Source organism: Mustela nivalis, assembly GCF_964662115.1.
Source record: "Mustela nivalis genome assembly, chromosome: 3".
NCBI lineage: Eukaryota > Metazoa > Chordata > Mammalia > Carnivora > Mustelidae > Mustela > Mustela nivalis.
Window position 1 is genome coordinate 103,858,577 of NC_139022.1, and position 23,908 is coordinate 103,882,484.

The following is a 23,908-nucleotide window of genomic DNA, read 5'->3' on the forward strand; positions in this document are numbered from 1 at the left end:
TGATCTCTTCATACTGGAAATTCAAAGGCAATGATATGGGAGAAGATGGCTAATACTTTGAAAGAAAAAAGAAAAAGAAGGAAGAAATCTGCTTGGGCAAAATATGTCATTTCACTCACAAACACATGGACTATCCTCTACCACACATACTGTAAAGACCAGATACTCCAGGAATTTCTTTCTCTGTGTGATATGGGAGAAAGAAGTCATAAAAATAAAATTTCCTTTTTCTACAGTAAAGTAAATAATCTATATGCACCCTGAGCAACATCTTAGACTAAGATAAAGTCTCCAGGTACCCCAGACACATTCATTCCAAAAATGAGGCCCACCGATATACACTTAATACCTAAATCCTTTTTAGGCACAGAAAACTTAAGTAACAGGTAACTAAGGAGTTCTACCACTAGCCTAAATGGGTACAAGGATCATCAATAAGTAACATGCAAAAAAAACCCATCAAAAAAACAAAAAGGGGGGCGCCTGGGTAGCTCAGTGGATTAAAGCCTCTGCCTTCGGCTCAGGTCATGGTCCCAGGGTCCTGGGATCGAGCCCCGCATCGGGCTCTCTGCTCAATGAGGAGCCTGCTTCCTCCTTTCTCCTCTCTCTCTGCCTGCCTCTCTGCCTACTTGTGATCTCTGTCTGTCAAATAAATAAATAAATAAAATCTTTAAAAAAAACAAAACAAAACAAAACAAAAAAACACAAAAAGGTACGATTCTGCTCACAGCTTTAATCACATGGTATGGGGAATCCAAATGAAATACAGTAAGCTAGAGAAAGAGAGAGAGATGCTGTGTGTGTGTGTGTGTGTGTGTGTGTGTGTGTGTGTGTATACAACAAGCCTCATAGAAATGATTACTTCAAAAGCTCATTTCCCAGATATAACACATGAGCCAAAGAAGTTAGAAATTTATGACTTTGGGGTGCCTGGGTGGCTCAGTGGGTTAAGCCACTGCCTTCGGCTCAGGTCGTGATCTCAGGGTCCTGGGATCGAGTCCCACATCGGGCGCTCTGCTCAGCAGGGAACCTGCTTCCTCCTATCTCTCTCTCTGCCTGCCTCTATGCCTACTTGTGATCTCTATCAAATAAATAAATAAAATCTTAAAAAAAAAAAGAAATTTATGACTTTGGAGGCTCACTCGCACTCTACCTCTGAAAAAATTTAAACATATTATTTATGTAAAAGTGCATTAGTGATCTTTCACATTACCTATGATAATTATGTAAAAATGGTCCAGAAAATCAAGGATATTACTTTTAGACAAAAGGAAACCTTTTCAATCTCCTTTACAAGTTAGGGAAGGAAAAAAAAAAAAAAGACTCTATCTTTAAAATCTAAAGGTATTCCCACTTTGCTCTGTAGGTAAAAAGTACATGTGTTTTAGGTTCCTCTCTCATCCACTTTCATTGAAAGGATGAAAGAAAGTCTTCCATAAGCACAAGAGTGGAGGTGCTCCAGAGACTCTCCCCATAACTGCCTACTCAAATAAAATCCTGTCCCACTTTGACTTAGAAGTTATTTCTCTTAAAGTGAAATTCAAAGATACAGACATTCAAGGGACTAGCTTCCTTACAACCCACACACTATTTTTTCCAAAGCGAAATGTTGGAGTGAAAATGTACTAACATTTTAAAACTAAATGAACCCCTGTTCAGACATGGTAAGACAATGTAGAATGGTAAGACAATGCACTAACTGTATTCTGCAACCCACAAATAGTTTCTTATTCCTCTCAAACACAACAGCCAGGATAGTTGTACACAGAGAAATCTCTGTACTTTAACAGCAAGATCAGAGGCTAAAATAATTGGTCATAGGGGAATGAAGGAGGCACCTTAGAACCAAAATAGAATACTCTGGGCACTTAGAACAATAGCCGTCAAGAAACAGTACCATATCCAAGCCATGGTCAAGATAGATAAATATATATATAGATATATATATCTATATATAGATATATATATCTCCCTATTCCCCAGGGCCCAAAAGATGACGATGCCTTCCATCCCAGGTTGCTCGGACCTAAAAAGGCACAGTTAAGAGTTAAAGAGTTACAAGAAATGAAGGATCTGATCATTAATTTCTGCAAAAGCTGTTCAGTGTTTCAACTTCTCCAAATCTAAAAATACAGACTTCAGCTATCCAGCTATTCTGAAGTGCAAAGATGCACTGGAATTTCCTTTTCCTGCATAACTTCACAAAAGGTCCCAGGTGCAAGACTCACGTGCTTTCTCAGGTAAAAGCAGAGAGCTTCTTCATACTAACATGCTTCGAACTAAAAAAGGAGATTAAGAACACTTCTTTCATACGTAGGTAAGGTACAGGGCAAAGAACTGACAGACAACTCAACACTGGGGACAGGCATATAGTGGAAATGCCCTCTCAGCGAGCAAGCTCTGTCTGTCTCAGTCTCTCTCTCCCTCTCCTGTCTCGCTCGCTCTCTCAGTACCAAGGGCAGGGACTCTGGCAAGACCCCGCCCCCCATCTCCAAAGCGGGGTGGGCGGGAGGTAGCCAGAGGAGTCCTTGTTCCCGCGCGAAGCTTAGAGACCAAAGGACTCCCCATTGTGGGTCTACGGATGGTGACGCGAACCGGTCCGGCTCAAGCCGCGGGCTGAAGAGTAAGCTGAGGGCGCACTAGGCCCGCACCGCTGCCACTGCAGCCATGGAGCCGATCGCTGTCAGAGAACGGCTCCGCCTGGGGAGCCAGAGGATGGCCCGAGCCCTGTGCCGGCCCAAAGAGAAATCATGCCTCACACTGTATGGAAGGCGGGGGTCCTGGAAGCGTACCTCGGACACCTCGTCCTCGTCGCTGCCAGAGGCACCACCTCCACCCCCGGTCCTCAGCACTGCAGCCGCCAACTTGAAATCCAGCGCCGCGTCTCCTCCGGCCGCACCGCTGCCGCCGCCACCGACGCCCGGTGCGGGCCCGGCCTCCCCAAAGAGTCTCACGGTGCGAATCCCCAGTCCGACCCCTCCCGGCGGAGGCGGCTCCGAGGCCCCGGCTGGGGCGGATCGCGGAGCCACCGAGTCCAGGTCCTCCTCAAAGGAGGTGCCGCCGCCTCCGCCATCGGTCAGCATGGTTCGCACGCGGAGCCGGAGACGCTGCCGAGTCACTCGCAGCCACCGCCGCCGCCGATCCCGGGAACGAGAGGAACAGCAGGAGGAAGAAGCTTCTCCTTCCCCCCGTCCCAGCAGCGCCACTAACTTCTCACTGCCTAACCTGCTGCCTCCCGCCCCCCACACTCGCCACTGGCTGCAGCTCTCCAGCGGCTGCAGATCATTGGCCAAGGTGACCCGTCGCTCAGGCTCTTCGTCACGCGCCGCTTGCTGGCTCGCGGCCCCCAAGCTGCGTTGACCCGCGCAGGCCTAGGCGGTTGCGAACACCCGCCTCCTAGTCCCCACGCGCCGACTTCCGGTCCTTTTCTACGTCTATTGGTCAACCTCTCTCACTACCTCGTCACGACCTTAAAGTGGATTAGTTCGCCTTGTGGTCAGTCATAGTGACCCCTGACAATAGGAAGCTTCATTGGCGCCACAGAGTGTCGATCACTTTGTCACAGGACGTCGCGTGCTACAATTGGCCCCCGTAGTACCATTCATCCCGCCCCCATCTGAGGTGACGGGAAAGGGCTGGGGAATTTCCACTTTTGATTAAAATGACCGCAGAGGTGACGATCCTCAAGAATTGGTAAGATTTGGAGCAGAATTCACTCGGAGTTTGGTGGGGCTTATCTGTCAAGGATGCAAGAGGCGCGGAGGTTACGAAGCTCCCACCTGTCGCTCCCCGCCGGACACGGAGACTGCGGCCGGAGAATTGCTGCATGGGGATTGGAGGAGAGAAGCAATCCGTCTCAGCGCGTCTCCACCTTCCTGACAGCCCCTGGTTGGAGGAGCGGAGCGTCAGTCATTGGAGCGGTCGCCACCTCTGGGACAGGTGAGATTGTGTAACCTATGCCTTTGGCTCTTTGGGCGGGTGTAGGGGGCTGGGACAGGAGAGGAGGCAGGGCTGTTCTTCCTTGGCGCCTCCAGCCTTTCTGAGGGGAGCCCGGCGCGCGAAGCTGAGGGGACCAAGGGGGCACTGCTTGGGATGTGGCCGCCCCGAGGCGATTCCGCCCGCCCGCGTGCCGGGACGTGGCTGGGTGAGGCAGTTCTACAACCTGCCGCCGGGATGGCCCCGCGGGGCCGCGTTCTCTTGCTCGTGGAAGACGGCGGGCCTGAGGGCTGGACAGCGCCTTGCCTCAGTACTGGGAACTGTCCCACCGAGGAAGGTGGGAAGGCCGCGAACAGCTCGAGGAAATCAGACAGCAGGGCGTGTTGAGAGCGCGGGCTCTGGCGCTGTTAGGAATTCTGGTGCCTCCACTTACTTGCTGTGTGACCTACGGGCGTTCTGTGCTGAATCTCTGTGACTTTCAGTTCGTTCATCTGTAAAATGGGACCAACAGCAGCACGTCCCTCATTGCGTTGTTGTTTTGAATACGTTAGCATAAGGCGGTGAGCAAAGTGCCAAACTTAAAGACCCATTTTTATTAGTTACTCTTCCTTCAGGAGTCTTCCACCTGCCCCTGGGCCCAGGGGCAACCAAACTAATTCTTGTCATATTTCGGTGATGCAAAACAAGCTAGCTAAGGCAGATGGCGGGAGTTGGGGGCGGGGGGGTCCGGCGTGCAGAGGTGTCTTCCCCCTTCTAAGGGTCTGTCTCTGCTTCTATTATCCCTATCTTTATCCTTCTCTCTTTTGTCAATAAAGAAGGGCTTTAAAATACTCATGCTTCAACAAATCCTATGATCAAAGATCACCAGAGGGGCGCCTGGGTGGCTCAGGAGGTTAAAGCCCTACTCGTGCGCTCTCTCTCTCTCTCTCTCTCTCTCTGTGTCAAATAAATAAATTAAATTAAAAGTCACCAGAAAGGCGTTTGGTGAAGTTTGTATGGCAAATGTCCTTTGACCCAGAGAATGAGCATATGACTTAGGTTGGTTAAAAACAAAAGATTTGGCACTTCTCCTCTCTTGCAACTCTAACAAAGGTCTTTGTATATCTTGATTGTGCAATTTTTAATATTTCACCTACCTTGAACTGTAATCTGAAAATTCTGTAAAGACTATAACAATTTGGGGGCACCTGGGTGGCTCAGTCGGTTAGACCACCAACCGGTGATTTCGGTTTAGGTCATGAATCTGTCTCATCGGTGATGAGATCCAGCCAGGGTCAGGCTCTAGCTCAGCCTAGAGTCGGCTTGAGATTCTCTCTCTCCTACTTTCTCTGCCCCTCCCCCACTCTCTAAAATAAGTAAATATGAAATATATATATATAAATTTTTAAAAATTTGATTCTGCCAAGCTTAAAGAACATTTTGAAGATGGTTAACATTTCTTTGGCATGGTAATTTCTAATTCTGGCATTTCACATACCAAACAAAGGAGTCTTTTCTATAAGCAGAATATATTAGGTGAATGTTCTTTCTAGATAATAAGTTGTAGGAAATGGAAAAAATTCTTGTGCCTTTTCTACAGAGCTATTTTGTTGTTTTTTTTTTTTTTTACAGAGCTATTTTGATACAAATGTCCTGTGTAGTGTCTTTAGTTAGAATCTACAGAACTTAATTAGCCTGTATCCTCAGTGCTGTTTAAATTTTGAAGATATGTGTGACGAGGTCACAAGCCAAACTAATAGCACCAAGGAAAGAAACCCAGCTCTGCCCAACCCACTTCAAAGCTGGATTATCCAGAATTGGTATGGATACATCCCTAGGCAAAAAACAGGTATTGACTGGTGCAGCATTACAAAGGAACTGCTTGTCAGTCCTACCATTAATACAAAAATAAATTTCCTGATGCAACTCCCTGAACAAACTCATTAAATTCTTTGAACAAATGTAATGAATCTCGGGAACAGAGAGAAAGGAAATCTGGGCATATGCATTTTACCCAATATATTTGAGAGAGAACTATATACTCTTTACTCAGTGCCTAGCAATCAACCCTGAGTATAGCCAGGAAAATATGATTGAGCAATAATCTTTGTTTCACCTGGATCTTTACCTGAGACACTTGTTGCCAGGAGTTTGACAACAATTGAGTAATCATTTTAGGATTTAGTAACTCCCAGTATTCTAGATAATGGTGGCTGCTATTGTTGAGACTGTATTAAGCATGATTTTAATATTTCTATATACACCACATCATGTGGTATTACAGAAGTGAAAACAGAGAAATCATTCAGTCAATCACTAAACCAAGTAATACCTTTGGTGAATATATCAAATCACACTCAAAGTATTCAATGTAAAAAATCAATAAGTTTATGTGATTTATTGGATAATGTCGGTTTTGATATATCATATCTTAAGATGGTATTTGCTAACTAAAAAAAGTACATGTCACTGATTTTTCAAATGCTAAATAAGCAGTAGAGAGCAAAATCCCTCTTTGAGGAAATACATATATATGTTAGAAATGAGTATTAGAATAAAATGTTTTCTTCCAAAAAACTAGTGGGAGTATTGATTAAGGAGTAGTTATAGTATATTTCAAAGCACTCTTCCTTTTGACCATCTTTCAGACATAGAAGGAAAAGGCAAAAAGAGAAACTGTATATCCCAAGGATTTTTAAAACTTCTAAGGATAATAAAAATCTTCATTTTTTTTGCAAGAAATGTGAGATTGACAAATGAAATTGTATATACAGGGACTTAAGCTACTTTGACTACTTTAACTGTAGTTCTTTCATGTGCAACTTACCTTTTTTCAAGATATTTATTTAATTTCTGCATGTCAGTGCATCTCAGTTCAGCCTGTCTATTTAAGGAAGGAAGTAAACCAAAAAATATGTTGCACTTGGAAGTTATGTCATTTAACCTTTATAATAAACTTACCAAGATTTCACCCATTTTCTGATGAGGAAGTTGAAACTCCAAAAAGGTTAAATAACTTTCCCAAGCTTATAAGAGAAATATATGGAAAGGCTAGGATTTGAATTTATTTCTGCCTGATCTCAAAATCCATGCTTTTCCCCCTATATCACATTGATCTCTTGGTACCCTCAAAGGAAGAGGAACTTCACCAATCAGATAAACTGATATAATAATCCAATCACTTTATCTTTCTTATAGACCTACTAATTAGCACTCTAGGTGGAGTTATCCCTGACTGCCACCAAATTTAATATCTTTCTTTTTTTTAACAACTGGATGCACTTAATTTAAAAAGTTTTCTGGTTTTTCCAACTGTGTTGTTAATTTCTTAGACCACGTAATTTCACATTAAGAAATTTGAATAGTTGATACCTTCACGTGGTTCAAATTTCAAAAATAATTTTAAAAACATAATAAAAGGAGTCGTTTTATTTTGTCCTTTTACACTCAGATACCCTCTCATAAGCAAAACATCTTTTAAGTCTTATTTATTTATTTATTTACTTACTTACTTACTTAGGGTGGTTTTATGAAAGCATGGGGACAGAACCTGTGAGCAGAAAGAGTTGCCCAAACTGTCTTGTTAGGTTTTAAAATATTCTTCTAGAAGGGCACCTGGATGGCTCCATTGGTTAAGCATCCAAGTCTGGATTTTGGTTCAGGTCATAATCTCAGGGTTGTCAAATGGAGCCCCACGTCAGGCTCTGTGCTGGGCATGGAGCTTGCTTAAGATTCTCTCCCTCTCTCTCCTCTCCCCCTACCCACTCACCCCCCTTTTCTTTAGCCCCTGCCCCCCACTCCTGTGCACACATGCACACATGTTCTGTCTCTCCAAAAAAGAAAAGAAAACAAAATAGACCTGTAGAGATTTTTAAATATATAAGCAATTTCATATGTGTCAATTTATTTTTTCTCTTTAAACACAGTGGCAGCATCTACTATACACACTTCTATATCTTGCTTTTCTCACCTGATTTATTCTAGACATATGTCATGTTATCATGTAAAGAGGTCTGTCATTCTTGTTTACAACTTCATAGTATTCTGTTTACATGATTTATCATCTTTAGTATTGAATATTTAGATTATTTCCTTACCCCACCCTTAACAAACATTGTTACAGATGTGTAGCTTTCTGATCTACTGTCTGTCCTCAAGGAAGTGCTGGGAACATATTAATTTAACTGAGAAATCATAAGCTGAAGGCTACTGCTTATTTGAGCTATATACAAAACATCTAGGAAGTGGGCATATTTTTAAAAATATGGAGTTATGGCTGCAGCTAGACTACCACACCACACAACCTAAGAAAAATATTCAGAAAGTTTCCTGGAGTTTCTTCTGCTATTGAACTTACCTTTCCTAAAAAGGGGATGTATATATATACAAAATATCTACTTCCCTTCTAAAAGTTCTATCCTTACTGCCTGCCCAACAAAAATGAGCCCAATCAGGATGCCTAGTCGTTTAAGCATCCGACCCTTGATTTTGTCTTGGGTCATGATCTTAGGTCATGATCTAAGGATTGTGAGATCAAGCCCTGTATCCAGTGTGTGCTGGGCATGGAGCCTGCGTAAGATTCTCTCCCTCCCTCCCTCCCTCTGCCCCTCTCCCACCTAAAAAGAAGAAGAAGAAGAAGAAGAAGAAGAAGAGGAGGAGGAGGAGGAGTGAGGTCAATAAGTGATGTTACTCCATTTGATTATACACCTTTAATGCCAGAAATCGTTTTTTGGTGGGGTTTTTTTCCCCCAAACTTCTAAAACTAATGCGTATATAAATATCTCTTGTGGTAGAATCACTCAGGTTCTCAGCAAAAGGAGACTTCCTTGGGGCTCTGTCAGAATTTCTTTTTCTTTCTTTTTTTTTTTTTTAAGATTTTATTTATTGGGGCACCTGGGTGACTCAGAGGGTTAAAGCCTCTGCCTTTAGTTCGGGTCATGATCCCAGGGTCCTGGGATAGAGCCCCAAATCAGGCTCCCTGCTCAGTGGGGAACCTGCTTCTCCCTCTGCCTGTCACTCCTCCTACTTGCTCTCTCTCTCTATCAAATAAATAAATAAAATCTTTAAAAAAAAAAAAAAAAGAAAAAGTAATGTAAAACTGACAGCAATAGTAATCATCTCAGGGAGGAGGGGGGTGCCTGACTGGCTCAGAGGATGCCACTCTTGATCTTAGGGTTCTGAGTTTGAGCCCCACGTTGGATGCAGAAATTACTTTAAAAATTAGAATCTTAAAAAAAAAAAAAGTAAAAAAGGGTGCCTGGGTGACTCATTCAGTTAAGCAGCCAACTCTTGGTTTCAGGTCAGGTCATGATCTTAGGGTCCTAGGCTCAACAGGGTCCTCCATGCTCACCAGGGAGCCTGCTTAAGTATTCTCTCTCTCCATCTCCCTCTGCTCCACCTCCCACCAGTGTGTGCACTATTTCTCTCTAAAATAAAAAATCTTAAAAAAAAAAAAAACAAAAACGATTAAGGACACGTGGGTGACTCAGTAGGTTAAGCCTCTGCCTTCGGCTTAGGTCATGATCTCAGGGTCCTGGGATCAAGCCTAGGGCTTTCTGCTCAGCAGGGAGCCTGCTTCCCCTCTCTCTCTGCTCTGCCTCTCTGCCTACTTGTAATCTCTCTCTCTGTCAAATAAATAAATAAAATCTTTTAAAAAAACAGTTTAAAAATACTGATTATCTCTGGATAATGGAATTATACAGAGATTTATAAAGTTGCTTTTCTTTTTTGAATATTTGTATTTTTTAGGCTTTTCTTTTTTAGTTTTTTCCATAGTTAACATATATTTTGTGTAATAAAAATTAAATATTTAAATTAAATAAATTGATTTCAAATAAGTTTTGCAGTTTTCTCACCTGTTCATTCATCCAACATTTACTCAATTCCTGCTATGTGCATGTCAGTGTGCCAGTTGCTTTGGGGGAAAACAAAAGAAACAGAAGAGTTAATGTACTTCCTTTAGACTATACTGATATATACTTAAAGGTTGATGATTAGGTGGATAAAATGCACAGGGAATAATAGAAAACAGACAAATTCAATACTGTATGATAAAATATTTTACAGCACTGAGTAAAGAGAAGATAAAAGAGATGTCAAAATGGAGTAAGTTTATTTAGGAAAAAGTTGATTATGACCATTTTGAGCTAGGGTAATGACTGAGGGAAACAGAAGAGGTAAAGCATTACAAATGGAAAGAAATGATAGGAATGTTGATAAAAAGTTGAAAGTCTTGAAAGTGTATGTCAGGATGGTAAAAAGACTAACTGGGCCAATACAGAGAAATTGAAATGTGAATTCAAGCGAAATTTAGTTTAAAGGAATGTTAAATACTGGACTGGGGGCTTGAAATGTGGTTCAAAAGGCCATCCACCATAGTTCTTGAAAAGCAAAATTATCAAGATAAAAATTGTTAAGGGATAATTACAATTGTTTTGTTTTGGCTGTATTGCATGAGTTTTGTTAAAACAAGGAAATACTGGAGTCTGGAAAATAAGCAGTCTTGCTGTTGTGCTTAGTCCAGGTATGAGGTAATGAAGCCAGATCAGATGAATGACTATCAAATGGAGTAAAATTTACTGTCAGCAATCATGAAGAATCCATATGACTTCGTATCTGATTAGATGTAGGAAACAAGGAGTATAGGAACAAAAGTTACTTCAGAAAAACTGATACAGGGCGCCTGGGTGGCTCAGTCGTTAAGCATCTGCCTTCAGCTCAGGTCAGGGATCGAACCCCACATCGGGCTCCCTACTTGGCAGGAGGTCTGCTTCTCCCTTTCCTACTCCCCCTGCTTGTATTCCCTCTCTCGCCGTGTCTCTATCAAATAAATAAAATCTTTAAAAAAGAAAAAGAAAAACTGATACAAAATTTCTGAGGAGAAATGTGGCATAATGTATCAAGATCCTTTCTTTACAGGAGTCTGGTGGGCTCACTCTGTAGAGCATATGATTCTTGATCTCAGGGTTGTGAGTTTGCACCCCACCTTGGGCACAGAGTTGACTAAAAATTCCTTTCTTTAAGTTTTCATTTCCATCTACTAGAATGCCTAAAATCCAAATAACTGATAATACCCATTGCTGGTGAGGATGCAAAGCAACAGGAACTCACTCACTGCTAGTATGGTATAGCCACTTTGGAAGAGAGTTTCAAAGTTTCTTACAAAGCTAAACATTGTCTTACCATACAACCCACGGTTGCACTCCTAGGTATTTACCCACAGAGTGAAAAACATATCCACATAAAATTCTGCATGTGATTGTTCATAGCAGCTTTATTCATAATCACCAAAACATGGAAACAAGCAAGGTCTCCTTTGAAAAGTAAATAAACGGGGCGCCTGTGTGGCTCAGTGGGTGAAGCCTCTGCCTTCGGCTCAGGTAATGATCAAAGGGTCCTTGGATTGAGTCCCGCATCTCTGCTGAGCAGATAGCCCACTTCCTCCTCTCTCTCTGCCTGCCCCTCTGCCTACTTGTGATTTCTTTCTCTGTGTGTCAAATAAATAAATAAAATCTTTTTTTAAAAAAAGAAAAGTAAATAAATAAGCAAACATGTTCTCATTGCATGATGGAATACTATTCAGTAATAAAAAAAAGAATGAGCTACCAAGCCATGCAAAGATGTAGATGAATTTTAAATGTATTGCTAAGTGAAGGAAGCCAGTCTGAAAGGCTGCATACCATGTGATCTTATTTATATGTGACATTCTGGAAAAGGCAAAATTGTGGAGATGGTAAACAGATCAACGACTGCCAATGGCTGGAGTGGGGAAAGGGTTGAATGGAGGAAGCACAGGGACTTTTCAGACTGGTAAAATTCTTTATGATACTATTTAGAAATGACATTCCTGTAACGACTTGCATACCTTGCACCCACATCTTGGGTTTTAATAATATTCTCCAATAAGAGATGGCTCCTTGGAGAAATGGCTGAGACTAGAATTAGGGTGGGAAATATACAAGATGAACCCAGAGCATCTTACAGTGCCATAAAGTAAGAAAATAGTACACATGCATGCGTGCGTGCATGCATACATGCATACAGTCACACAGACACACTAATAAGGACATCTGAGAGAGATAATAGGAGCTAACTAAAAGAGCCCCTAACAGCCATAGCTGGAATAATCTGAACAAATAAATAGTCTTGAAATAAGGCCCAAAATATAAAACAAGTACCCTTGAATCCATATAGGTATAAATAAATGTTCAAATAAACAAATAAATGGGGAAAATAGGTAAGTCTTCCAAGCAGAAGAATTTCAAATTTATGTAGAAACCCTGCCCTTAAGGAGGTGAAGTCCCCTCTCCTTAAGTTTGGGCTGTGCATAATGATATCCTTCCAGAGAGTAAAATATGGAAAAGGGAGGGGATAGAATAACTTGAAACTGGAGAAAAGTGACAAACACTGCCTCAGCCAGGTTATCAGGATTAATATCAACAGTGATAACTCATATTGATAGTGTATACCCTTGATATTACCTGCAGGAAAAGTCTGAGAAACTGTCATAGTCAAGAGGAGCCCAAAGAGACATGATGACGAAATATAATGTGTTATCCTGGATAGAATACTGGAAGAGAAAAAGGACATGAGGTAAACTTGAAGTAAATTTGAATAAAGTGTGGATCTTGGTAATAATGTGTCAGTTAGCTAATAATATGTCGATGTTATTTTATTAATTGTGACACATGTGCCATGCTAATATAAGATATTAGTAATAGAGGAAATTGGATACGGGCTATGTGGAAACTGTACTAACTTCCCATCTTTTCTTTAAATCTAAAACAATTCTATGGGGGCACCTGGGTGGCTCAGTTTGTTAAGCATCCAACTCTTGATTTCTGCTCAGGTCATGATCTCAGGTTGGTGATATTGAGCCCTGCTTTGGGCTCTGTGCTGAACAGGGAGCCTGCTTAAGATTCTCTCTCCCTCTACCCGCCACCCGGCAAAAAGTTTAAATCTAAAACTCTTCTAAAATATAAATTGTTTTATTTTGATTTTTTCAGTTTTGTTGATATATAATTTATCTATAACACTGTATTAATTTAAAGTATACAACCTTAAGTTTGATTTACTATTGCAAAGTGATTGCCACAATAAGTTTAATTAACATACATTACCTCACATAGTTACAAATTTGTCTTCTTTTGCTGGGAACTTTTAAGATCCTACTTTCTTGTGAAAGTTTATTTTTTAAAATGCTTATTCCTTTGAGGGTTACCTGGGTGGCTCAGTCAGCTAACTGTTTAAAAACAAACAAACAAAAAAAATAAGAAACATTAGACAGATATAGATTATGTATGGTTGATGGGATAGTGGGTTTACTTATTTATCTATCTATTTATTTATTTATGTTTCCAGGTTTTGTATAAGCAATCTATTACTCTGGTGATCAGAAAGAAATATATGATAAAGGTTGTAAGAAAAAAATCACTATAGGTGAAAAATCAAAGGATTGATCAAATGGGATACTTATTGTCAGGGTTGGGAAAATAAAGCAGGAATAATTTCTTTTTCAGGTAAAGAAGATGATAATGGGTTCACCTTATCTGTTTGGTTTCAGACTGCAATGGGAAGAACTTTTTTTAAAAAAGATTTTATTTATTTGACAGAGAGAGAGAAACATCAAGAGAGGCAACAAGAAGGAGGAGTGGGAGAGGGAGAAACAGGCTCCCTGGAGAGCAGGGAGCCTGAAGCGGGGCTCAGTCCCAGGACCCTGGGATCATGAACTGAACCAAAAGCAGAAAATTAACAATTGAGCCAACCAGGTGCTCCTGCAATGGGAAGAACTTAAATATATGCACCATTATATGGTAACCCCCAAGAGAAACATACTTAACAGAAACACAGATAAATGTCTTTATTGTAACTGGAAACAACTGTTTTTGAAGACTTTATTTATTTTTGAGAGAAAGAGAGAGCACAAGCAGTGGGAAGAGGCAGAGGGGGATGGAGAAACAGACTCTCTGCTGAGCAGGGAGCCCAATGCTCCCAGGACCCTAGGATCACAACCCGAGTTGAAGGCAGATGCTCAACTGACTGAACCACCCAGGCGCCCCTGGAAACAAATTCTTTTAAAAATATATATTTTATTAATTTATTTGACTGAGAGAGAGAAATCACAAGCAGGAGGAGAGGCAGGCAGAGAGAGGGGGAAGCAGGCTCCCCACTGAGCAGAGAGCCTGATGTGGGGCTCGATCCCAGGACCCTGAGATCATGACCTGAGCTGAAGGCAGAGGCTTAACCCACTGAGCCACCCAGGCGCCCCAGGAAACAAATTTTAAAAAGATGTCTAATTGTAGCTTTGGTTTTTATAAAAGAAAACATCTCTGTGCAGAAAGGTCATGTGGTTACCAATGAAGATTAAGTTATTTTTCCCCCAAGTGAGTCCTTGGTGAATACATTTTAGGTATTGCCTCCCCAGAAAGATGCATACTGAAAATATGCTCTCCTTCATTGCTCAGTAGTAATTAAAAGGGAAGCCCAAGAATCACACTAATGAATAAGTATCAGCAAGTGTATAGGCCGTCAGCCCAGATACCTACATCCACAGTTGTATAAGCTCATTGACAAGAACAGGGATCTAAGAGCCTGCAATCAATAGATCCTCTGAAGAAACCCAGAAATTTACTGTGTGCATCACAATGAAGCCACTACCTCTCCTATAGATGTGGGAAACCTGAATACTCCAAACCTCCTGTTTCCTTATGTCCTCCTCTACACTGCAACTTGGACAGTCACACCTACCTTCTCTAGAGCTCTCCTTGATAGCTGGGGCTTTCCGTCACAGACACCAGAAGGGCCCAGGACTGGTGAAAGTTTAGAATCTCATTTGCTGAGCACTTTCCTGATGAGAGAATAGTTAAATAGAACACTTCACAGCAAGACACAGCTTATCTTCCAGGTGGTCTGGTTTATAGTGAGGGAGTACTTTTGAATCAGAAGGACCCGTAAGTAGTCCTCTAGGTCTCATACTACCCCTTTAATAAAGAAGAAACTGGAGGACTGAGCATTAGGGTCAATACCTCCTGCAAAAATCTTTAGGGTGATGTTTCCATTCTTCACCCTCTGATGTTTCCTGTAAGAATCAGAAGTACACCATTGCATACCAAAGTGAGAAGAGAACAAGCCCAGGATTCCAACTCAAAGAGCAACTTTGGCTTACAAGTGAGTACTGAGTCATTCTGAGGACTGTTCTTAGAGACTCTTGTGGAGTGTTTGAACTCAACTTTGTTTACCACACCCCTTGCTCATCAAGGCAGGCCTATAAACCAAGAGACGCAGCATGGCGTTCACCTGCAGGGCAGGTGCACAGTGCCACCTCCTAGATGTTCTTCCCCAGGAAAGTGACATGTTGTTTGCTGTGGCTCTAAGAGGACACCTATAGACCGTCTAGTTGAAACATGAGTCTGGTATAAGCTCACAGAAGCTATAAGAAAAACTGTGGTCCAGACACTACTCTGAAACTTTACCTAGATGGACCTCTTGAACCCTGGCATTGGCACCACTGGTGACAAGGAAGAAAAAACAGCCAGGGTGGGACTTCTCCAGCATAAATCTCGTAGATGAAAAAGGTTTATCATTTGAAGAGGATTGCTTCACCATTTCAAGAGTTAGGTAGGACAAAAGCCTCAGAAATGGGCAAGCCTGTCAGTGGCCTCTAGGGTTTGATTAAAGCCCTAGTCTGTCCCAGTGCCTCTGTCCATAAGTTGGCAGAGTTTTTAACTAAAACCAGAGTTTTAAGAGAGTGTCCAAAGAAAGCCGCAATACTCTTCTGTGTACTAGAGACTTCATATAAATATTAGAATTCCTTGAGAGTAACTGAAGGACTCAAATATTTTAAAACCCTCGAAAGCACTGGTGAGACCACCATTCAGAGCCTGATCATCTCATTCCCCACAATTATTCTCACAGATTCCTTGTTGTACTTTTATATGCCATTAGCAAGAGTATAAATTGATAAAATCTTTAAGGAAATCAGTTTTGGAGTTACCTTCACATTTTAAAATGTATTCACCCTTTTATCTAGCAAAATCCAGTTCTAGTTCTGGGGCAATTGGCACAGAGTTCCTCTCATGTCATGGCTCCACACACAAATTCAAAAATATGTGTATGAAGGTGTTCACTGAAACCTTGCTTGTCCATTATTAAGTGGTTAAATAAGTGGTGTTAAAACTATAAAATGCAAACTATCAGCTGGGCTTTTAGCAAGTCATCATCTTTTTGCTGGTGGAGGGTCTTACCTCGATGTTGATGTCTTCAGACTGATCAGGGTGGTGATTGCTGAAGATTAGAATAGATGTGGCCATTTCTTAAAATAAGACAACAGTGAAGTTTGCCTCATTAAAGGACTCTTCTTTTCATGAACGATTTTTCTGTAGCATGTAATACTGTTTGACAACATTTTACCTACAGTAGAGCTTCTTTCAAAATTGGGAGTTACACGTTGGTGGTATAGCGGTGAGCATAGCTGCCTTCCAAAATTGAGAGTTAATCCTGGGGTGCCTGGCTGGCTCAGTAGAGCATGAGACTTGTGATTTCAAGCCCCATGTTGGGTGGAGAGATTACTTAAAAATGATACCTTTAAAAAAAAGAAAGTCAATCCTTTCAAACCCTGATGCTGCTTTATCAACTAAGTTTATATAATAATCTTAATCTTTGGGGCGCCTGGGTGGCTCAGTGGGTTAAGCCGCTGCCTTCGGCTCAGGTCATGATCTCAGAGTCCTGGGATCGAGTCCCGCATCGGGCTCTCTGCTCAGCAGAGAGCCTGCTTCCCTCTCTCTCTCTCTCTGCCTGCCTCTCCATCTACTTGTGATTTCTCTCTGTCAAATAAATAAATAAAATCTTAAAATAATAATAATAATAATAATCTTAATCTTTCATTGTCATTGCAACAATCTTTACAACATCTTCACTGGGAGTAGTTTCCATCTTTTTTTATTTTTTTAAGATTTTATTTATTTGTCTGAGAGAGAGACCATGAGTAGGGTGAGGGACAGAAGGAGAAGCAGACTCCATGCTGAGCAGGGAGCTGGACTCAGGGTTCCATCTCAAGACCCTGGGATCATGACCTGAGCCAAAGGCAGACGCTTAACCAACTGAGCCACCCAGGCACCCCAAGAGTAGATTCCATCTTAAGAAGCTGCTTTCTTTGCTCATCCAGAAGAAGCAAGTTTTCATCCGTTCAAGTTTTACCATGAAATAATGGCAATTCAGTCACACCTTCAGGCTCCACTTCTAACTCTATTCCTCTTGCTATTGCCATCACATCTATACTTACTTCTTCCACTGAAGTGTGGAGCCTGTCAAAGTCATCCATGAGGGTTAGAATCAACTTTTTCCAAACTCCTGTTAATGTTGGTAGTTTAAATCCTGAATATTCTTAACAGCATCTAGAATGGTGAATCCTTTATAGAAGGTTTTCAGTTTACTTTGCCTATCTTGATTTTTGACATGCCTTCCTCACTAAGTTTAATCATTTCTAGCTTTTGACCTAAAGTGAGACATGCCGTTTTTCCTTTTATTTGAACATGAGAGGCCTCTGTAGCGTTATTAATCAGTCTAATGTCAATATTGTTGTGTCTTAGTGATTAGGGAGGCTCGAGGAGAGGGAGAGAGGTGGGGGAACACGTGGTGGGTGAAGCAGTCAGAACACACACAACATTTACTAAGTTTGCCTTTGTGGGCACAGTTCATGCATGGCACCCCAAAACAATTACAATAGCAACATCAAAAATCACTGATCACCATAACAAATATAATAATGAAAAAGTTTGAAATATTGCAAGAGTTACCAAATATGACAAAGAGACACAAAGTGAGCAAATCCTGTTGCAAAAATGGGACAATAGGGGCAGCTGGGGGGCTCAGTCGATTAAGCATCTGAATCTTGATCTCCCCTCAGATCTTGATCTCAGAATCTTTAGTTCAAGCCCCTCATTGGGCTCCACATTGGGCATGGAGCCTGCTTAAAAAACAAACAAACAAACAAAAAACCAGTTATATATGTGGAAAGTGGGCGATGGATTTCTCACCCAGGTCTGCAAAATCTAAGTGCTAAGGTCTCAAAAGAGAAATAATAGAAAAGTTTCACTTAAAGGGCACCTGGGTTGCTCAGTTGGTTGAGCTTCCAACTCTTGATTTTGGCTTGGGTCGTGATCTCAGAGTCATGGGATCTAGGGGCTTAGGACTCAGGTCTCAGAGGGGACTGTGTTCTCTCTCTCTCCCTCTTGCCCTCCCTTGGGTCCTATGTGCTCTCTTTCTCTTCTCTCTTTCTAAAATAAATAAATAAATAATTTTTTTTTAATGTCCTTAATGGGGGCACCTGAGTGGCTCAGTCAGTTGAGTGTCAGACTCTTGGTTTCTCGGGTTATGATCACAGGGTCATGGGATCCAGCCCCACATAGGAATCCATGCTCAGCACAGAGTCTGCTTGTCCCTCTTCCCTCTGCTCCTTCCCCGATTCCTGCTCTCTCTCTCTCTCCCTGAAATAAATAAGTAAGATCCTTTTTAAAAATGTCCTGATAATAGGCTCCTGGATGTCTCAGTCAGTTCAGTGTCTGCTGTCAGCTCAGGACATGATCCCAGGGTCTTGGGATCAAGTCCCACATCCAGCTCCCTGCTCAGTGGGGAGTCTGCTTCTCCCTCTGCTCCTCCTGCTGCTTGTGCTCTCTTTCAAAAATAAATAAATAAATTAAAAGGTTAAAAGTTTGAAAACAAAACAAAACAAAACTGCTCTAATGAAACAGTAAAGATTAAATTTATTCATTAAATCTCAACCTTTGAGTACATATATTTTTAATATTCTATATGAGGAAACGGGAAGTATGAACATTGGTTGTCTCAAGGAAAAACATTCATGCAACTATTTTTGTTGTAAATTGAACTAACCATTTTTTTCATGGAACATCATTTTTACTTGAAGGTATGACTGACATAAAATTTGGTAATTCAGACATGTGTATTTGGCAGACATTTTCTGGACTCTACCACTTAAATGAAAACAGCTGCTAGTATTTGTGTCCAAATATAAAATTTAAGCTTTGGGGCAAAAATGAGGATTTCTGGAAAATTGCATCCACTATCATTGGTGATTAGTTCCCCAAGCTTAAAGACTTTTTGATGAGATAGGTAATGATATTGCCAAATGTATTTTTTACATTCTGTAATAAAATGTGTCAGTATTTGCATGAGCTGCATAACTCAATGAACTGTATTTCCCAGATGACCAATGCATGATGTTATAAAACCATGCATAAATAAAAGAACATGGAAAGATGGACCAGTGGATTTTAATGTAACAGAATATGAAAAATTTATAGTTACAGTTTCAACCTTGAGAATACTAACAGTTCTTGAATTTTTGGTGTATTATTAAAGATAAGAATGAGGGGCACCTGGGTGACTCAGTCAGTTAAGTGTCCGTCCGACTTGTGATTTCAACTCAGGTCATGAGATCAAACCCTGCATTGTGCTCCACGCTCTGTGCTCAGCAGGGAGTCTGCTTGAAATTCTCTCTCTCTGTGCCCTACCCTTGCTCTCTTTCTCTCTCTCTCAAATAAATAAATACATCTTTTTTAAAAAATATAATAACCACAATTATCTGGGGGAAAAAAAGTTAAAATATCCCTCCTTTTCCCACTACATATCCATGAGTGCAGATTTTCTTCATATTCCTCAATGAAAATACTATATTGCAATTGACTGAATGTTGAAGCAGATAGGAGAATTTGTCCTTTATTAAGACAGACATTAAAAATTCACTCTTACTATTTTTGCTTGGAAAAATATATTTTTTCTGAAAAATATGTTACTTGTGTTCACATTTATGAACCAAACTGATTTTTATAAATTCCTCAGTTTTATTTTCTGATACACTAAATACCAACAGATAAAACCCATGTATATAAACAAGAGCTCTTTGGGTATTTAGTAATAAATAAAAGGACTTTGGGTCTTTAATAATTTTTAAGCACATACAGGGGTTCTGAGACCAGAAGGTCTCCAAACTGCTGCAATGCTATGTAGCAGTTGCAGGGGAGGCAGAAGGGTGGAGGAGATGACTTACGAAGACTCTGCTGGCTTTTCAGTCTTTCCTCACTGAGCCAACTCTCATCTTTAACCCAGCAGTTAAAGCTGGGGAGCAAGAACTCTGAGCTATGTTCTAGGCATCTCTGGTGTGAATCTATGAAAAGGAAGAGGCACTCCTTTCCTTCTTTCTCCCTCTCTAAGTTTCCAGACAAGACTTGGCAGTTGCTCAGGGTGAAGAGAGAGACTAGAAAGGGTAGGGAGGGAACTTTGCAGCCACTAGGGAGTTTATTTAGAAACCCTGAAATTAAGTGGTAAGGGCAAGCTATCAGGGGCCTCAGCTGGTCCACTTGGGCTCAATATCAGGAACTGGGAGGTGCCAGGGACGACTCCTAGAGCAGTGATACTTGTATTTCTTTCCTCCTATTCTGGCCCATTTCCTAAAATGGCCTAAAGTCTTCAGTGACTTTTAAGAACCAATAATTCTTCTAGGCCACAGTCTCAAATGGTTAATTAGAATAGGCCAACATGAAAGAAATCAAACTTAAAGAGAAAAAATGTAAACCAACAAAGTAACAACTACTATTTTGCTGCGTATGTTGCATTCCACCTCCACATGCACTTCCATCTTTCCCTTTCCCTCCTACCATCCATCCCCTCCCCTTGGCCTGAGCCCTGTCCTTCTTTAGACTACTACTGAGTTATTAGAGATTTAGTCACTAGGAGGGGGAACTTAAGGGTAAGGCATCATACCATGATTTGAGTCCCCACTATGCCATTTACTGGCTATGTGATCAAGCAGGTGACTCTCCTCTGGACCCTCAGTTTCTGCATCTTTAAGATGAGATGATCTTCCAGCTCTGTGATCCTGTGGTTATTAATAAACAAAATAGGTCAAGCTGGAGCTAAGGACTGTGTCATAATGTATTCTTGTTGAGAAGAGCAGAGGAGGGGCACTGGGTGCCTCAGTTGGTTGGACATCTGCCTTTGTCTCAGGTCATGGTCCCAGGGTCCTGGGATCAAGCCCAGCATCAGACTCCCTGCTCAGTGGGGAGCCTGCTTCTCCCTCCCCCTCTCCCCCTCTCCCCCTGCTTGTGCACTTGCTCTCTCTCTCTCTCTCTGTCAAATAAATTTAAAAAAAGAAGAAGAAAAGAAAAGAGCAGAGGATCTGGAAAGGGAACACAGCTCTAGTTTGCATCACTATACGTTATCCCCTTTGGACATGGATATATTCACAGGAGATGAACAAACACAGGTCTCTGAAAACAACCTGGAGAAACCTCCCAAGACTGTGGTTCTTCCCTTGGGTTCACTTAGCTGTTAGGTTCCTGGAGTCGGTATTAGAGAATTCCCTCAGTTCTTGCCCAGCAGGGATAATTCCTTTGGTCTTGGGGGCCCTAGAGGTTTTTGACCGCCATGTTGTGACCCTGCTAATTAGATACCAGGCTCTGGCCCCTACCAATGTTTTAATTTTTTTAATAGATATATTGAAATATGATTCACAGACCACACAATGTACCCAAAGCGTACAATTCAATGGTATTTATTATATTTGCTGAGTTGTACAACCACCATATCTATTTTAGAATATTTTCATCAGCCCTAAAAAGAAATCCTATATTCCTTAGCTGTTATCTCTCAATACCCCTCCCCCCAAGTCCTCAAGCCTTTGGCAACCAAAAGTGTAATTTCTGTCTTTATAGATTTGTCCATTCTGGATCGTTCACAAAATGGAATCATACAATATGTGGTCCTTTGTGACTAGCTTCGTTCATTTAGAATGATGTTTTCAAAGTTCATCAATGTCATAGCATGTATCATGTTTCATTACATTTTATTGCTGAATAATATTCCACTGTCTGGATATATAACACATCTTGTTTATTTAGAACTTTGGGTTATTGAGTCATCTGAATCGTTTTCACCTTTTGACTATTGTGAATAATGCTGCTATGAACATTGGTGTAAGGCACTGTTTGTGTCCCTGCTTTAAATTCTTTGGGGGCATATACCTATGAGTGGGATTGCTGGATCATATGATGATTCTGTATTTAACTTTTTGAAGAACACAAACTGTTTTCGCAATTGCTGCATCATTTTGCATTCCCCCTAGTAATGTGTGAGGGTTCCAACCTCTCTGCATCCTTACCGATACTTATTATTTATAGCCATGCTAATGAGTGTGAACAGTATCTCATTGTGGTTTTGGTTTGTGTTTTCTTTTTTTTTTTTAAAGATTTTATTTATTTATTTGACAGAGATCACAAGTAGGCAGAGAGGCAGGCAGAGAGAGAGGGGGAAGCAGGCTCCCTGCTGAGCAGAGAGCCCAATGCGGGTCTCGATCCCAAGACCCTGAGATCGTGACCTGAGCCGAAGGCAGAGGCTTAACCCACTGAGCCACCCAGGAGCCCCGAAATCTAAGAGTTTTTAAAGTGCCCCGGCTTTTACTGCATCATGTTCTCCTTCTTGGTTTGTGTTTTCTTGATGGCTAAAGATGTTGAGTATCTTTTAGTGTGATTCTTGTCCATTTACTGTATCTTCTTTATTTTTTTAAGTTCATTTATTTATTTTTAAGTAATTCCTACATTGAACATGGGACTCAAACTCATGACCACAAGATCAAGAGTCACTGGCTCTTCCACCTAAGCCAGCCACGTGCCTCTCATTGATATATATTCTTTAGACAAAGGTCTTTTTAGATCCCCCCACTTTTTTTTTGTTAGCTCTGTACCTAACAGGGGGCTCAAACTCATGACCCCGAGATCAAGAATTGCATGCTCCACCACCTGAGCCAGCCAGACACCTCTTCTCTTGTCTATGTTTAAATTGAATTATTTGGGGGTATCTGGGTGGCTGAGTTGGTTGAGTAGCCAACTTTTGGTTTTGGCTGAGGTTGTGTTCTTAGGATCATGAGATAGAGTCCCAAGTTAGGTTCCATGCCAGTGCAGAGTCTACTTGTCCTTCTCTTTCTGTTCCCCACCCAGACTCCCTGTCTTTTATTATTTTTTTTTTCTTTAAGATCTATTTATTTAGAGAAAGAGTGCAAGCAAGTGGGGAAGTGCAAAGGGAGAGGGAGAGACAAACTCCACATTGAGTGCAGAGCTCCACACGGGGTTTGGCACTGGGCTCCAAACAGGACTTGATCTCATGACCCTGAAATCATGACCCTGAGATCATATCCCCAGCTGAAATCAAGAGTTGAACACTTAACCAAATGAGCTACCCACGCATGCGTTCTTATTTCTGAGTTATAACGGTTATTAATATATTCTAGATACAAGTCGCTTATCAGATGTATGATTACATGTATTTTCTCCCATTTTGCAGGTTGTCTTTTCTCTTTGTAGATAGTGCCATTTGAAGGATAGAAGTCTTAAATCTATTTTTTATTTTGTTCCTTGTATGGTATCATATATAAGAAACTATTGCCGGGGCACCTGTGTGGCTCAGTGGGTAAAGCCTCTGCCTTAGGCTCAGGTCATGATCCCAGGGTCCTGGGATCAAGCCCCGCATTGGGCTCTCTGCTCGGCAGGGAGCCTGCTTCCCCACTCCCTCTCTGCCTGCCTCTCTGCCTACTTGTGATCTCTGTCTGTTAAATAAATAAATAAAATCTTTAAAAAAAGAAAGAAAGAAAGAAAGAAAGAAAGAAAGAAAGAAAGAAAGAAAGAAAGAAAGAAAGAAAGAAAAGAAGGAAAGAAACTATTGCCAAACCCAGGGTCATGAGGATTAACACCTATTTTCTTCCAAGAAGAGATGGTCTGGCGCTTACATTTAGGTTTTTGATGGATTTTGAGTTAATTTTTGTATGTGATATGAGGTCGGAGTCCAACTTCATTCTTTTGCATGAAGATATCCAGTTTTCCCAGAATCATTTGTTGTTAAAGACTATTCTTCACCATTGAATTGTCTTGGCATTCTCATAAAAAATCTATTGACCCTAAGTGTGAGCGTGTATTCCTAGATTGTC

The 23,908-nt window shown here is 41.3% G+C and overlaps 1 protein-coding gene and 2 long non-coding RNA genes across 15 annotated transcripts in view; 1 reads left to right on the top strand and 2 right to left on the bottom strand.

The window, feature by feature from the left end:
• Positions 1-3,424, bottom strand: part of LOC309862060 (ankyrin repeat and KH domain-containing protein 1) — a gene marked incomplete at its 3' end in the record, with an annotated part of 132,054 nt that extends 128,630 nt beyond the window's left edge. For 10 of the 13 annotated variants that reach the window (XM_082725421.1, XM_082725420.1, XM_082725426.1 and 7 more), the window contains exon 1: positions 2,793-3,405. In XM_082725421.1, the coding sequence (XP_082581547.1) occupies positions 2,793-3,083 (291 nt within the window). In that variant the 5' untranslated portion in view covers positions 3,084-3,405. Of the gene's footprint in view, positions 1-2,792 lie in introns of all 13 variants that reach the window. The other 3 variants (XM_082725427.1, XM_082725431.1, XM_082725422.1) reach the window with 1 other exon arrangement.
• A 172-nt stretch (positions 3,425-3,596) lies between these two features.
• On the top strand, positions 3,597-12,549 carry LOC309862076. Its single transcript, XR_014310299.1, has 2 exons — positions 3,597-3,939; positions 12,402-12,549. It is a non-coding gene; the product is annotated as an uncharacterized lncRNA (long non-coding RNA).
• A 4,871-nt stretch (positions 12,550-17,420) lies between these two features.
• On the bottom strand, positions 17,421-23,480 carry LOC309862080. The gene is made up of 2 exons (XR_014310303.1): positions 20,695-23,480; positions 17,421-17,878 (listed from the first exon to the last, which is right to left on the bottom strand). It is a non-coding gene; the product is annotated as an uncharacterized lncRNA (long non-coding RNA).
• Positions 23,481-23,908: the final 428 nt, after the last annotated feature.